General features: G+C 31.2%; 1 protein-coding gene and 2 non-coding genes across 3 annotated transcripts; 2 read left to right on the plus strand and 1 right to left on the minus strand.

The window, feature by feature from the left end:
• Positions 1–974: 974 nt before the first annotated feature.
• On the plus strand, positions 975–1,169 carry LOC124827250 (U2 spliceosomal RNA). Its single transcript, XR_007027935.2, has one exon. It is a non-coding gene; the product is annotated as a U2 spliceosomal RNA (small nuclear RNA).
• Positions 1,170–3,134: 1,965 nt separating this feature from the next.
• LOC148198634 (U2 spliceosomal RNA) lies at positions 3,135–3,330 on the plus strand. The gene has a single exon (XR_015780031.1). It is a non-coding gene; the product is annotated as a U2 spliceosomal RNA (small nuclear RNA).
• Positions 3,331–4,193: 863 nt separating this feature from the next.
• Positions 4,194–14,526, minus strand: LOC124827248 (kinesin-like protein KIN-14F). Its single transcript, XM_088115885.1, has 16 exons — positions 14,401–14,526; positions 13,430–13,573; positions 11,000–11,359; positions 10,380–10,448; positions 10,027–10,251; positions 9,840–9,921; positions 9,650–9,745; positions 9,384–9,563; positions 8,024–8,130; positions 7,310–7,488; positions 7,023–7,187; positions 6,690–6,943; positions 6,219–6,382; positions 5,949–6,140; positions 5,128–5,831; positions 4,194–4,561 (listed from the first exon to the last, which is right to left on the minus strand). Exons 1-16 carry the CDS (start codon positions 14,524–14,526, stop codon positions 4,402–4,404), a joined length of 3,207 nt encoding a protein of 1,068 aa, XP_087972011.1. The 3' UTR covers positions 4,194–4,401.
• Between the last annotated feature and the right edge of the window lie 657 nt (positions 14,527–15,183).

A 15,183-nucleotide genomic window follows, 5' to 3' on the forward strand; every position in this document is an offset into this window, starting at 1 on the left:
AAGCAATTGGATACATATAAATATTACATTTAAAAATAATTATTTTAAGAAACTCCAGAAAAATTTCAAAATAACACAACCAAAATAAATTTTTCATTATCAAATAATTTTTAATTCATTCTTTCTAATTTTAACAATATTACAAAACAATTATAGTCAAAAATAATAAACTTTGAAAAAAAACTTCCCATTTACTACTACATATTTATTAGGATTTTGTATAACTTCATCGTTCATTGATATATTCCCTTCAATACTTAGTTTTTTTCCTTTTAGAAGTATTTTAAACAACCAACCATGTTATTTTAAATTCAATTTAATTAATATTAGTATGACAAAATTGTCCACTCCTTCTCTCTAAACATTCATTTTAAATTAATTAATTTTTAAATATATTCACTCTTCAACTTTTTAACTAAGTTAGTTCACCTTAAATACTAAATTAAAATATTTTATTTTCAAATTCTTCTGTCAATAATATAATTGAAGCACATTTTCTACTTATATAAAATGCACAATAAAAGACAATTAGCAAACAATTAAATAAGTTCAACAAGCTGCAGTATGAAAAAATTGATGTATTGATTAACAAGAAGATCAAATAGTGTTGTTGTATGGAAAAAATACTCTCCCTTGGTTACATTCTATGATTTTCTACTTTGGTAAGAATCAATGCTAAGCTGCATTCCTAAGTTACAACACAATTAAATATTGTTTTCTCAGATTTTATCATTTTCTGGTTACTCATTTTATCAGTAAAGCTATGACCTTATAATATGTAATATGGAATATGGAATAAGGCTAACAAAAACCAGTTGCTTCATATGCAATGACCTTATAAGGAAGAATCCCTAAACATTTATATCACCAGAGCTTCTGTTCAGCTAGCAAGTTATAAAGTCCCACATTACTCAAGACTCTGACAAGCAGCTTGAACTCAAATATAAATCTTCAGCACTTACTCAGTTCAAAGCATACCTTTCTCGGCCTTTTGGCTAAGATCAAGTGTAGTATCTGTTCTTATCAGTTTAATATCTGATATGTGAACCATTGGTTCACACGATATTAAATTTATTTTTTAAGGGAGAGGGTCAAATGCAGTGGCTTGCTACTGTGGCTCTCAAGCATTGGCTTTGCTTTGCACTACTGCAGGGCTGGGTGCATCCCTCCTATATTAGTCCATCTTTTGTTTCTTTAGTGTAATTTCTGCTCTTACCTCCCATTTATATATATAATGTACTCCTTTTGAAGTTGGAATCTCAAATTCTTAAGTTCCATTTATATATATATTCACACAGAATATTTGTGTATGGCATAAAGAGACTTAAGTCAATCCTTTTATATATATTTACACAGAATATTTTTGTATGGCATAAAGAGACTTAAAGTCAAGAAAAATTGTCTGAGACAGCTAGTTTAATAGACTCATTTTGCTGTATTTTAGCTTCCAAATAAGAATACAAACATAAGCAGAGCTAAAGTATAAGATCCATTCTCTTTTTTTCTAAATTAATTCAATTATTCTATGTTTCATCCAAACAGATAGCACAAGCTCATTGATATTGTGAGTGTTAAAATGCAAATATTTTTTACTTCTGTCACACATCCCTAAAAAGATTAATAAAAATGTCTTTATACTATCTCCCACAAGAAAGTCAGATTGCCAAACAGAATTATAGTCCATGCACCATGAGCAATAACAAGTAATCTTTAAGTCTACTGTTTTTAAATCTTCTTCATTTCATCAGCATAACCGTTGAAAACTTTTTCTCATTCTCAAATGTCAACACCCAATTTCCAAAACTAGCCCACTCCCTCATGTACATACTTTCTCTCCCAACAACACTCACAATTTCGGTGCAGTTGCCTTTTAGTTTCAAACTTCACATGTCAAAGTGATTGTTTTTGAAAGAAAGACTTTATTGTTGAGAGGGAATAGAAATAAAGAATTTGGAGAACAAAAAAAAAAAGAAAGAGGCAACACTCACAGAAGAAAACACAAATAGAGAACTAAGGGACAAGAAAGCATAGAGAATAGAGAATAAAAATATATTTCTTCTCATTCTTTTCCATGATGGGGTGTAGGATACTAACTAAATGTCTTAAATTTGCATGATTTTCATTGTCGTTTCCCAAATATGAAGTGTAAGCATTGGATTGTGGTCCATTTGGTTGTGTTGGTGTATGTTTGTCTTTTGTTTTCTTCTTCTGTCCTTCCCTTGCATGAAGTGTGTCATGGTTGTGTGTGTAAAGCCACCGTGAACATGTTTTCATGAGTGAGTAAAACATGTCTTCTACTTGAACATTCCAATGACGTGTTTGTAGAGTTTTGAAAACACAGGTATTATACATCAGAGGGTTGTATGTGGTGAGTGTGTTATTTATAGTGCAGCCTTTTGTAGTTCTGGTTTGCTTCTCTAAACTTGGTTCTCGATTTCATAATATTCTTTTAGCTTTTTCAAAAAAGCAAAATTTGACAATTCAATCATGTTCTAGATTGAACTAGATGCCTACAACAACACGATATATATTTATAATGGCATATCTAATCTATATTATTTCTATTGATAATATGAATACACTTCAATACATACTAATAATACACTGCTTTTGCATGCATCATGCACACTTTGAATGTCTTGTCATGCCTTTTGACCAGGCGAATGGTTTGGCCACATTTCAAAGCTCAATAATGATAATTTTAAAGGCGTCTTGAGGAAGTTTGCTTTCATTTTGTTCAATGACATCTTAATATAAAGTTCATCATATATTGAGCTTATACATAATTTAGAAGTAGTTCTCCATATTCTTGAACAATAACAAGTATATGCTCGATTTTCCAAATGTTCCTTTAGAATGTAGGAAATTGAGTATGTAGGACATATTCTGTCAGGTCTAGGTATTGCTATGGATACTTTAAAATTGAAAACTGTTAAGGAATGACTTCAGCAAACAAATTTGAAACAATTACATGAATTTCTCAAGTGGATATTATTGACAATTTGTGAATGGATACGCTAAGCGAGAAGCACCTTCAATTATCTGAATAAGTTACAAAGTCCCACATTAGTCAAGATTCTGACAAGCAACTGGAAGTCCAAATATAAACATTCAAAACTTACACAGTCCAAATCATACCTTTCTCGGCCTTTTGGCTAAGATCAAGTGTAGTATCTGTTCTTATCAGTTTAGTATCTGATATGTGGACCATTGGTTCACATGATATTAAATTTATTTCTTAAGGGAGAGGGTCAACTGCAGTGGCTTGCTACTGTGGCTCTCAAGCATTGCCTTTGCCTTGCACTGTTGCAAGGGCTGAGTGCATCCCTCCTATGTTAGTTCAGTCTTTTATTTATAACATTTATTAATAAACATTTCCGTGTCCTGCATTGGAGTATATTAATCTCACATAGTTGTTCATTCACCATGGCATTTAGAGTTCTTTAGAGGAAAAGATTGACCTCTTTATCCACTGGATTCCTCAACCACAAAAATCTTCTAGCTTGATATTTTGTCTTACAATTTGGTACAAATATTTTAACTAAGTCTTTATTGCTTGATATATAATTGTATGCACCAATTAAAGGGAGAGTGTTAGATATATTATTTTTATTTTATCTTTATCTTTTATCTTTAGTTAATTTGTTATTGCTTCTTATTTGTGTTTTGGATTTAGTCTATATTTTTTTTATTATAAATAGAATACCTTATACAAGAGAGATTAATCCCATATATTGTTTTTCACTGTATTCAACAAGTTTGAAAGATCTCTGATTAGAACTAACTTATTTCAAGTATTAACTCTAATTAGACAAACTTGTATTAAACAAACTCGTATTAAACAACTTAAAGGTTGTCAAACTCAAAATCATTAAGCATATTAAAAATAATTAATTTAAATAATCTTTGATAAATTAAAATATAGTCTTTACATGAATTTAAGTCTTATTACACTCAATCTTAAAGAAATAAATTAGACACTCATTTTTTCACTAGAGAGAGAATTTTGGATTATCACTCAGAATTCTAAATTTATTTCATACTCTAAAAATTGTATGACATCTCTCCCTAATAATAAGAATTTTATTGGACCCATACAAAATATTGCATACTTTCACAAAAAAGAATAAAAATAAAGTTAAATATCACTAAAGCTTCAAATTAAAAAGAATATTCAACAAAAACATGTACACAAGAAAACTGACTCAGAAATATGTATTGATATACCAAGCTTCAGATTACAAAAACATGCTCAAATACAAGGGATGGGTGACACATACATATTAACCGCAAAACCTCAGTTTGTATAGAATTGTGTGTGTGAGGAACTCAAACATTGATTGTAGTTCCTGTACAAAAAAAAATACTATAAAAAAATGCTCACTGTGTAACATGAACTCCTCAAGATAAACCAAAAAACTTTCCACGTGGGGTAGATCTGCTTCTTCTAAATTCAGGCGTGGATGCATTGCTTCCTTCTTTAAGATTGCTGGCTGAACCATTCAAAACTTTGTTTTCAACTTTGCTAGCCAATAAATGTTCTCCTGCTTGAACTATTCCTCTGCATGTGGACAAAATGGTTCTATTATCAATACTAGTAATGCTACTATTTTTGCATATGCATTTATAGAACTAATCTTGAATCAACATGATTTTATATAATTCATTCTAAGTAAAGGTGAGTTTGTAGTAAGATGCTTGTTCTGTGGATAACAAAGAGCAGAAAATTGATTTTGACACAATATTGTTTGGGTACTGTAATCAAATCGATTTTGAATGTGTAATTACCAAAATAGCTTTAGTCAAACACAGGTATATATAGGGCAAATAACAGCAAAACAGTGTTCATGCAAAAGCTACTTCTGATAGTTATAATAAGTAAAAATAAGAAGAAAAAGTAAAAACTGTTCTTTGATAAGTTAGAATTAACTAAGTTAAAAGTTATTTTTTAGAAAAGTTAACACAAATTTTCTTTTACATTACTTTTTCTAAGTGTTTTTCAAAAAGTTTATCCGAAGTTTAAAACTTGGAATCATGTTTCAACATATTGCAAACATCATGTCCGTCCTAAAGTCAAGCTGAAGTATGTCATAAGTTGATCCAAACACACCCTACTGTTAGTCATACCTTGATTCAGGGTTCTGAAAATTCCTGGCAAAGTTCTGACGTAACTTTTTGAGACTTAAAGCACCATGGACAGCAGACTCCATAAATCTAAGATCATTTTCAGCCTCGGAGTAATCATTCTTTGGAGGTGACTCCACATTACTTTCACCAGCATATTCCATGTCAGGAATGAATGATGAGGTCAAATCAGGCTTTTGAATCTTGAAGGGTGATAGTTGATTATGCTTGGGCTTAGCCTTACTCTCAACCTTGCTTTTTCTGATGCCACCTTGTCTTACTGCACTAAGTGCTTGCTTGAATTGTTCCTCTTCATGTTCTTGATGAACTTTCTTATAGTTGAACTTCTGGAGGTTGAAGATTGTTTCTGAAATGTTTTCATGCTTTACAGTCTCTTGTGAATTCACATAAATTCTTGTGTCAGTGGATGCAACCACTGGCATTGTAACAAGGGATTTGTTAGCAGCTGGAAATGGATGCTTTAATATTGGTTGGTTGTCCATTGTTTCAGTTTTTACTTTGCTTTTAATGACTGTCCCTCTATCATTGGATTGTGATCTTCTCACTGGAGGAGATGGTGATCTTCCCTTCACTGAGCTGACTAACTTTTCTTCAGTGGGAAAAGACATTTTTGGCATAGAATCCTTCTCCATTAGTGTTGAGGGAAACCTTGACCTTCTTTGCTTACCTGAAGAGCAACTTCTAGACTGAAAAAAGAAGTTCAAATTAAGTTAGAGCCTATGTGAATCTGCATCAACATGGCACAATGTCCAAATGCATATTTACATATTTCTTACAAGTGGGTACATATTTTATTTAACTACCTCCAAGCTTCTATCATCCATAAGTCTTTGACCAGTTTCATGCTTCATGTTGCCACTGGTACCATATTTTGGTAATTGAAAAGGTGAAACAGCTCTTGGTTTTTGAGAATCAATGACGTTTCTAGCATTCCCAGCCTTCCACTGATCCAGTTCTGCTTCCTTCCTCTCCAATGCCAATTTGAGATTTGATATCTAAAAAAATAAAGAACCGTTTACATATGTTGTGCATGTTATGTTCAAAATTGCACTACTTGTGACTAAAATGCAAACCTCTTCCTTTAGTTCTCGGATTTCACCAGTTTCTTTGTTAGATTGAGCAGCCCCAAGTTCAATGGATGAAACCCTCTCAGCAAATTTGAGTGTGCTAGTTGTCTCCCCAAAAGCATTAAGTTCAGGATTTATATGAACAAACATCAAAGTTTTTGCATGCCCTCCTATTGATAAAAGAAAAGAAACACATATCTCAAGTTAAGTTTGCAGAAATTCAAACAAGCAAACAACAATGGCAATAACCAAATTAATACCAGTATTTAAATTTCTAGTCACTTATCAGCCTAATCTAACAACCTGGTCCCAAAAGAAAGATTGTACATATAGTGGTCAAATAGTAGTAACACCTATTATAACAATATGGTTGTCATAAGAGAAATGGAAAAAAAATTCCAAATCTTAATGCTGCCATAACCTATCATTATAGGTAAGTTGCATCAAAGGGGAAAAAATTACATGGCAAACTGTTACCTAAAGAATCTTGTAACACTTGTGTGAGCTTGCTATTTCTATAAGGGATATGTGGACTCTTCTGTGCCAAGGCAGAGATAACATCCCCAAGTGCAGAAAGTGATCTATTTATATGTTGCGCTTCCTTTAGTCTCTCACCCACTGCCTCAGATTTGTCAACCCTCTCACTTCCAGCCAAATCCACAAGATGGAGACAACCTCTTAGAATGGAGTTGGAAACTAACTCCCTTCCTCTAACATGAACAGTCAAAACACTGCAAAAAGTAAGAACTTAGTTAAATATATTTGATGGTTGTTGGTTATCCATCTATGTTCATGAAGATGTCACTTTACCTATGGGAACGACTGCTTCTCTCATTTAGAGCTGTAGCACCCACGGCTCGGTTCTTCTGACCAATTCTCATCAAGTCTAGAACATCTCGAGTACAGGTAACCGGAACCAAAAATGCATCAGGCACATTGATGCCATTCATTTGAGAATTGTTTCGTATGTCTAATGTATATCTTGTTAAGGAACTGAAACAACTACATAAATTTCATTGTTGATATCTGTATAAAATTAAGAATTTGAACTGCCTTGCTGAAGAAAAAATTATGATAGAGCACTGCTTAAAGGATATCTTCTGTTAGAGCCATCACTGACTAGCAAATCTCTCACTTGTTCATTATATATTTCAATCATCTGAACGAAAACTTCATATTTTATGGAATCAGACCTTTCCTTTGATATATGAAATAAATCACCCAAAGCCCTGTAGTTTACACCCCATGTCTCTTCTGTTGTAAGATCAGGGCCACTCTGCACAAGCAAGTTAATCGCATTAATAGGCATGATTAAAAAAAATGATGGAACAAGAAATATATCGTAATTGAACTTATTATAGACCTGGTTGTTTTCTGATGTAGCTATAGTTTCAAGGTCTATAAAATGGACATTTTATCAATTTATGTTGACAAAGAACAAGATAATTTAAATTTGTAAGTAAGCTGTTAAGTTAGAGGTTGAATAAAGTTTCAAATAAGGAAGTTTTCAAAAGAAATGTCTCCAAACCAAGGTTTGAACTAGTACTACTAGAGTCTTTAAACACCCAAAATCGTGTGATGGTGTCTAACATGTAACATAAAATACAAAACTAGAAGGAAAAACATATGATTGGTAAATAATACATGGATATCCCATGATTAGAAATCCAAAGGTGGTAAGTTTAAAACCACATACATTTTTTATGTGTAAACAACAGTCAATAATAGCCAAGTAATTTAAGATACATTACTTTAGTTTAATGAATCAACATTATGTAAAATAAACTAGAACTGCTATGCGTGTCTCATACCATTGTGTATGTTTTCCCGGAGCCAGTCTGCCCGTATGCAAAGATGCATACATTATAACCATCTAGAACGGATCTGATCAAGGGCTGAGTGTCAGCATAAATTTGTTCTGCACATGACAATAAAAACATCATGAAAAGCATCAAATAATAACTAACATGATAAAAACGCTATGAAATGCAATTTATCAGTAAGAAAACCATAAATTCACTATGAAGCACGGAAAGATTTTACTGACTGAATATTAAACAGGAGAAAGAACATTCCTCCAAGTATTTCTATTTCCCAAAGAGACAGTGCTCAATTTACAAACAACAGAGATAATGAATCTCTTCCTTCAATCCGAACCCCCCCCCTCTAACTAACAAATATTTCCTAAATAACTGTGTTAATTTTCTCCTAACTTCTAACCTGAACAGTCCACCTGTCTGAGGAGTCGAAATGTGGACATGATTCCAACATTGATTCCTTTCAAACACTTTCCAACACATCTTAGACGATCCTCAACACTAGTACTATTAAACATTTGAAATTTATTTTAAACATTTAGACAAGTAGGTTTAAATCTAATCTAAAGTATTTAGGGTAAATGATCAATTTGAACCTTAAACATCTGTGACTGCCAATTTAATCCTTCAAAGAACGAAATATTTCCATCCTGAAGGTATAAAATCCTTCAATTACGTCCTATCATTAAGATTTGTGTGACTACTTGGTTAGTGAAATATAATATTAAGAACCAATTTAACAGTAAATTATAGACTATTTTGCCATTAGGCTATAGTATTAGGGATCAATTTGAATATTTTACACATTCAATAACTGAAGCATATTTTTCATTCTTTTAAGAACTAAATTTACAGTGTCTCACATTTAAGAATCAAATCCAAGTGTGAGTCTAACTTCCTCATTAGATAGAAATGACAAAGTTAAACATCATATAAGAAAAAAGACCTATGAACCCAATGCTTTAAGATTTTAGGTTAAAAGTGGTGTCAATCCTTATGAGTTGGGCTTGTGTCACATATATAATCTCTCTCTAATGAAATTACCCTCTCAAAAATCATAAAAATCCCATCAGTGGTATCCTGAACCCAACAATGTTTAATGAGTATCAAGTCTCACATCTACTAAAGATAATGTCACAATACAATATATAAGGGAGGGAAATGATCCTAAACCCTCTTTATAGGAATACTAAACATAAACACAATATGCCTATATTGGATACTTTATTATATTATATTGCATAAACCCTGAACAAATCATTATTGTCCATTAAATTAGAGAGTCATAATACAAGATCTATGTAGAACAAATCAACAAAGTATATATCCTGAAAGATGTAGAAAATTAAACTACCTTGTGTTACAGTTGTTCCAAAAACCTTATCAAATGAAAATACTCGTCTAGCATCTTTTCCATGCTTAAGGGGATTTATGATCATCATATCTCCATTTTCTCCAATATAGTCCACCGTAGACTGCCCGTTTGATTGTCCTGGTAAGAATGGCCTCACTCTACAATACACCCTGATGGCTCCTGCAAAACAGAAATTTAATTAATCACATTTTAATGAATAAGTTGATCCATGAAACTCGTTGTTAGGAACCTGTGTTCTTATGCACCTTTAAGGTCTTGTACTTCATTGTAAAGAAGGCGGTTCTCCTCCAAAACTTTGTGGTAGGAAGTGGAGGCCACTTCAAGGCTTTTGATATGATCCTCTAAGTAATAGAACTCAAGTCAGTCCAAATAGTACAATGTTAAAACACTTCTACAAACAAGATATTCAAGGAAAAACAATTCTTAGATGGTTACCCAGCCTACTCAATTCTTCTTCCCACTCTGATTGAATTTTTTTGACTTCCAATTTTGTTTCTTTAAAAAAGTACTTCATACCCTGAAGCCGGATGAAAACCTTAGCACACTGTGCTGAACAGCTAATCCAAACTCATGTAAAAGTAACAACTAACATTAGCAATAACTCCAATGATCTAATTTATACCTCGAGTTGTTTCTGTTGAGTATTGATTACTTCAGCATACTTTGCAGAATAATTGGCATTTTGTCGAATACTATCACGTTTTCCACCACAATTGCAGAATTTGGAGAAGTCATTTGATGCCAAGCTACTTCTTTGGTTAAGATATAGTGAGATGGTTTCTATGAACTCTCTCTTTGAGAGACAACCCATGTCACCTTTCAAAATTTTCTTTAAAAAAAGTCCAAGCTGCAAAGAATTGTTGAGAGGTGTATTTTGGAAAACCATTAGAAGGAAAAGGAAAATGTCACATGAATGGCAATTGTGAAGTTTGGAAGCAAATGTAAGTTGCATACAAGAATTAAACTATGGAGTACCTGAGTGCCTTGAGAAACAAGCAAAGATGAGAAATCCTTGACTACCTTGCTGAGTAAGGTATCAATTACCTACAAATTGTCACCCATATCACAGATAAGACTGCATAAAGAAAAGAAAATCCTTATGCAGATTATTATTGGAAAAATTCTAAAACAATAACCTTATTTTCCAGTCGTATACTCTCAATAGCAGTGCAATTTTAGTTGACATGATATTTGTCTATCTTATTTTCTTAAAACGTGGCTTAGACCTAACTTAACCTACAAAATCAACTGTGAAATTTACATCTTATTTATATACTTTATTTTGATTTGATCATATAGATTAAGCATCTGTAACTGATCCTATATTGACCAAATAGCAAGTGGCTTCATAATCCCATCAACGATCACTAGGTTTAAACTAAACTTAACACTATAAAATCGGTTTGTTTGGGGAGGTTTGTTCCATTTATATATTTTAATTCTAAGATTGTCTAAGTAAGAGATTATCATGCTTTGCTTAGTGTGTAACATACTCTTTTTATAATATTCATATATTAATCTTTTCAGAAACACGTTTTGTAAAAATTAGAACAGAAGTTACAGCGGTACAACAAACTGGAAAGGATCTTACCGACCATTGCATTCAGAGGCAGATCTTCAATCCCATTGGCCTCTCTAAGGTAAGCCTGAAGAAGTCTGAGTCCAAAGTGATCATAAAGGAAAGCCAAAGCATTGGCAGTTCTGGTTTCTTCAATCAAGAACTCTTCAGATAATTGAAGAAATTCAAGCAGTTGTTCATACTGTGATGATTCTGACTCATCTAATGATTCATCAGCACTTTCACTGCCAACTATGGAGGAAGGAGACTTCTTTGGAAAGGAAGTGATCCTCACAGTTCCACCATACCTCCACACACCAACCCCACCAGATAACTTCCATTCATAAAAACCCTTTAAACATAGAATGCAGTCCACAACTTTATTGGATGAACCTCCCTGCATTTTCAAGTTTTAAAACACCCTTTCAACAGAAAACTCAAAAGTAGTGTAAAATCAACAAATAGATAAACTCCATCACTAAGAGGGACTAAGAGGGACACATGGTACCATCTTCAATAGAAAAATTGCAAGATGTGCTCTGAACAATCTATCTAGCATTGGTTTCGTTTGCCAATATTGTTTGTTTGGAAAAATATAAAATTTAAATAGATTTTATGTGATATTTAAAAAATATTGTAAAGAAAAACCCAAATTTGGTTGAATTTGGATGGAAATGTGTTTTTTTTAGTTTTAATTATTTTAATTGACAACTTAAACTTTATTGTTATAGAATTACCCATAAAATAAGAGTCATATGATTACTATTTCTTGGATATTTTTAAATTAAAAATGTAAAAAAGTAAATAACTTGTATGAAGTATTTCAAAAAGTATACAAATATACATAATCAATTAATATATATATATATATATATATATAGGGGCAGAGAGATTTAAAATTATTGAAGAAGAAAATATGATTAATTCAAACGACTTTGTATTTAAAATTTAGAAACCATTTTCAAACGTATATGGGTTACAATAAGAAATTTAATAATCAATATAAAATATTTTTAATCCTCCAGTATTTTTTTTTCAGTTATTTTTAAGTACTAAAAATACAATAATGAAAAATTTTATTTTCAAGAATATTCAAATATTTTATTTTCATGAATTCTTTTTATAAAGTACTAAAAGATTGAACATATTAGTTAAACCAGATAAAATTCATCCAATCTTGCAACTTAACTAATTTATCAACCAATATATACTATTTTACATGGTTATCAAACTCTCGAGTAAACTTGTACGAGTTTACATTTCCAGACATGGCTTCCGAGTTAACTCGGAAGTAAACTCATTTTCTACGTAAACTCGGTGAAATCGACAGTGAAATCGGTAAGATCATGTAGAATCGTGAGTTTGGAGCGATTCTCCCAGCTTAAAGTTATATATTTAATGAAATACATCAAAATTAATGACAATAATTCAAGTATTTATGTTTTACAATATTTATTTTTATGAACAATATAACTATAAATTTTATTTATTTAAAGTTATATAATTTTGTAGACTTATTTGAATTAAGATATTATTTATATAATTTTTTTTATCTAAAGTAAACTCTTACAAGTTTATGAGTTGAGTTTATAAGTTGAATTTACTCGGCTCTTACAAGTTTACATAAACTCTCAAATTTAATAACCTTATTTTTTTATTCTATAATCCAATTAGAGAATAACAATAAATGTATTAATTAATTTATATAATCTATACTTATTAATAAAAAGTATTTCTCCTTTTCTTAAATTTCTTTACATGTTGTATTACCAATTTTATTTTTATTAATACAACTTATGTCATTGGCTTTATTATTTATATAAAAAATAATCTGAAATAAATAATAATTTTCTTTATATTATTATGAAATATGGCCCATTTTATTATTTTTTACTATTTTTACTTTCTTTTATCCTAATTTTTGTTAAACAATATTTTAGCTTCTGTAATAGGTAAGAAATACCGGATTAAAAATATTTTTATTGTATAACTATAACACCTAATAAAACTAATTTTTGTAACTAGTTTTTATTTATTTATTCTAATTTTATTTTTTCTATCTGGATACTTATTTTTATAATTATTATTATTAACATTATTATTTTTTATTATTGTTACAAAAAAAGGTTATTTCCAGTAGTAACTATTACAGCAGTTATGTCGAAAATCGTTTCTTTATCAGTTGAGGGTGTTAAAAAAAATTAGAATCTAATTCCCTTAAAAAGTAATTCATTCAGTAAAAGAAGCCGGACAATTAATTCTTTTATTGTCTAAACAATAGAATGCACATCGTACTCCAACTTTTTTATTTTAAGAGCAAAACAGAAAATGATTTTATTAATTATTAATAATCTTATTTTTAATTATTTTTAATTAGTTATTATTATTGAGTAAACCAAAATAATTCCATAATTGAATGATTAAAAAGAGAATGAAAAGAAATAAATAGAAAATCCAAAGGCCAAACCTTCTCCAAATCAGATGCTTCAAATGTGAGAAGCTGCATCTCCTTAACAGCCTCTAAGAAATTCCTCATGTTTTCAAAATACTGAATTGCTGAGTGGGCCGCCCCCTCTGCACATTGAACAGCAAGCCCAGGATTCTCCACCACCTATCCAGCCCAATACATAAAACAACCAAATAAAAAACATTGTCACCAAATTAACACTTTGAAAACTAGGCTTTTACTTCCTCCAGCCTCATAATTTCTTCGTACACCTTTCAAATTTTCAAAATGACCATTTTGCCTTTTAGAAAAGTGACTTCCGGATTACACATTCCAAAAGCTTTCCAAAACAAGCTTTTCAGAATTTTAAGAATGAAATTTATTTAACAAAATTTTTAAAATAGAATTTTCGAAATATGATTTCCAGAACAAAATTTTTGAAATGCAGGAAATTTATTCTAGAATATTCTTTCTGAAATCGAATTTCCGAAATAAACTTTCTGTAACACATATCATGTCTTCCGGAGCATTCCTACATGAAGTGTATCATGGAAAAAACTTTCCAAAATATATGAAATATTCCGAAAAGAGCTTTCAAAATGAGTTTTTTTTGCTGCATTTTCTCTCTTCTTCTTCCTCTACAACAGAGATAATGATGGCAGCGGTGATGATAGCAGCAGTGGCAGTGTGGTGCAGTGACAAAGGGTGTTTGAATCTTTTCCTCTTATTTATGGAGTGCAATTAGTAATTGTACAGGTGCAAAAAGCGATAGTATGAAAACTAAAGTCTTGTATTATTTTGACCGATTTTGTGTTTGATCAGGTCAAATATAAGGTGGAATACACGGACTCGTGTTGATAATGTCTTATTTGCCCGGCATAATATATAGATACTAATAATTTTTTATATTAAAAAATTATAATTTTTCAGTTAAACTTATATTTATAAATAAAAGAGGAAATTATAAGTTTTGAAAAATGGAAAAAGTGGACCTTGAGAACAGCACCGGGGTTGACTTTGTTGAGGACATTGCAGAGAATGAGACCATTGCGTAGAGCAAGGCAAAAGTCTTCTTCCGAGGGTGTTTCAGTGAGTGATAATGAGGCAACATTGTCCATTTGGCGTAGCCATTCTGTTGCTTTGTATCTTCTCCAAGCTTCCACCATTCAACAAAAACCAAACCATTTTCATCGCAAAATAAGATCACAAAAATGAAAGGTGTAATAGGAAGTCACCAAAAAGATAGAGAATGGTTTGTATTGTGTCAAAATCATCAAAGAAAAGTTAAGAAACTGTTATTAAAAGTTAAGACAGACACTAACAATGATTAATAACAGCAAAGTGGCATTTGCAATGTTACAAATTTATGGTGCTTCTTGCTTACTTGATGTAGGGTCTTGATAATCGATAATGCTTAACATTATGCTCTAAAATCATAGTTGGGGAACTTATAATCATGATTATGTTCATAAAAAATGTAAAAATATATCTCCTAATCAATAATAAAATAACTGGTAATAATAATAATAATAATAATATCTCACTATAATGATGATGAACCCTTTAGGTTATAAGTAAGATACTTGATTGCACAAATTTTGGACCCGACCCTTATGGACAAGGGCACAGTCCATAAGGGTGGTGGGGTGGTGATCCATTTTAGTACAAACACTTTCCCCCACACACTATTCTTCATCATCAATCTCTTGCTACATCTCATTCTTTTTTCTTTTCTAGCCACCCCCACTTTGTTTAACATATAAACCTAACTTTTT

The sequence above is a fragment of the Vigna umbellata genome, chromosome 5 (genome assembly GCF_029865625.1).
Source record: "Vigna umbellata cultivar VRB3 chromosome 5, Vumbellata_1.0, whole genome shotgun sequence".
NCBI classification, from domain to species: Eukaryota; Viridiplantae; Streptophyta; class Magnoliopsida; order Fabales; family Fabaceae; genus Vigna; species Vigna umbellata.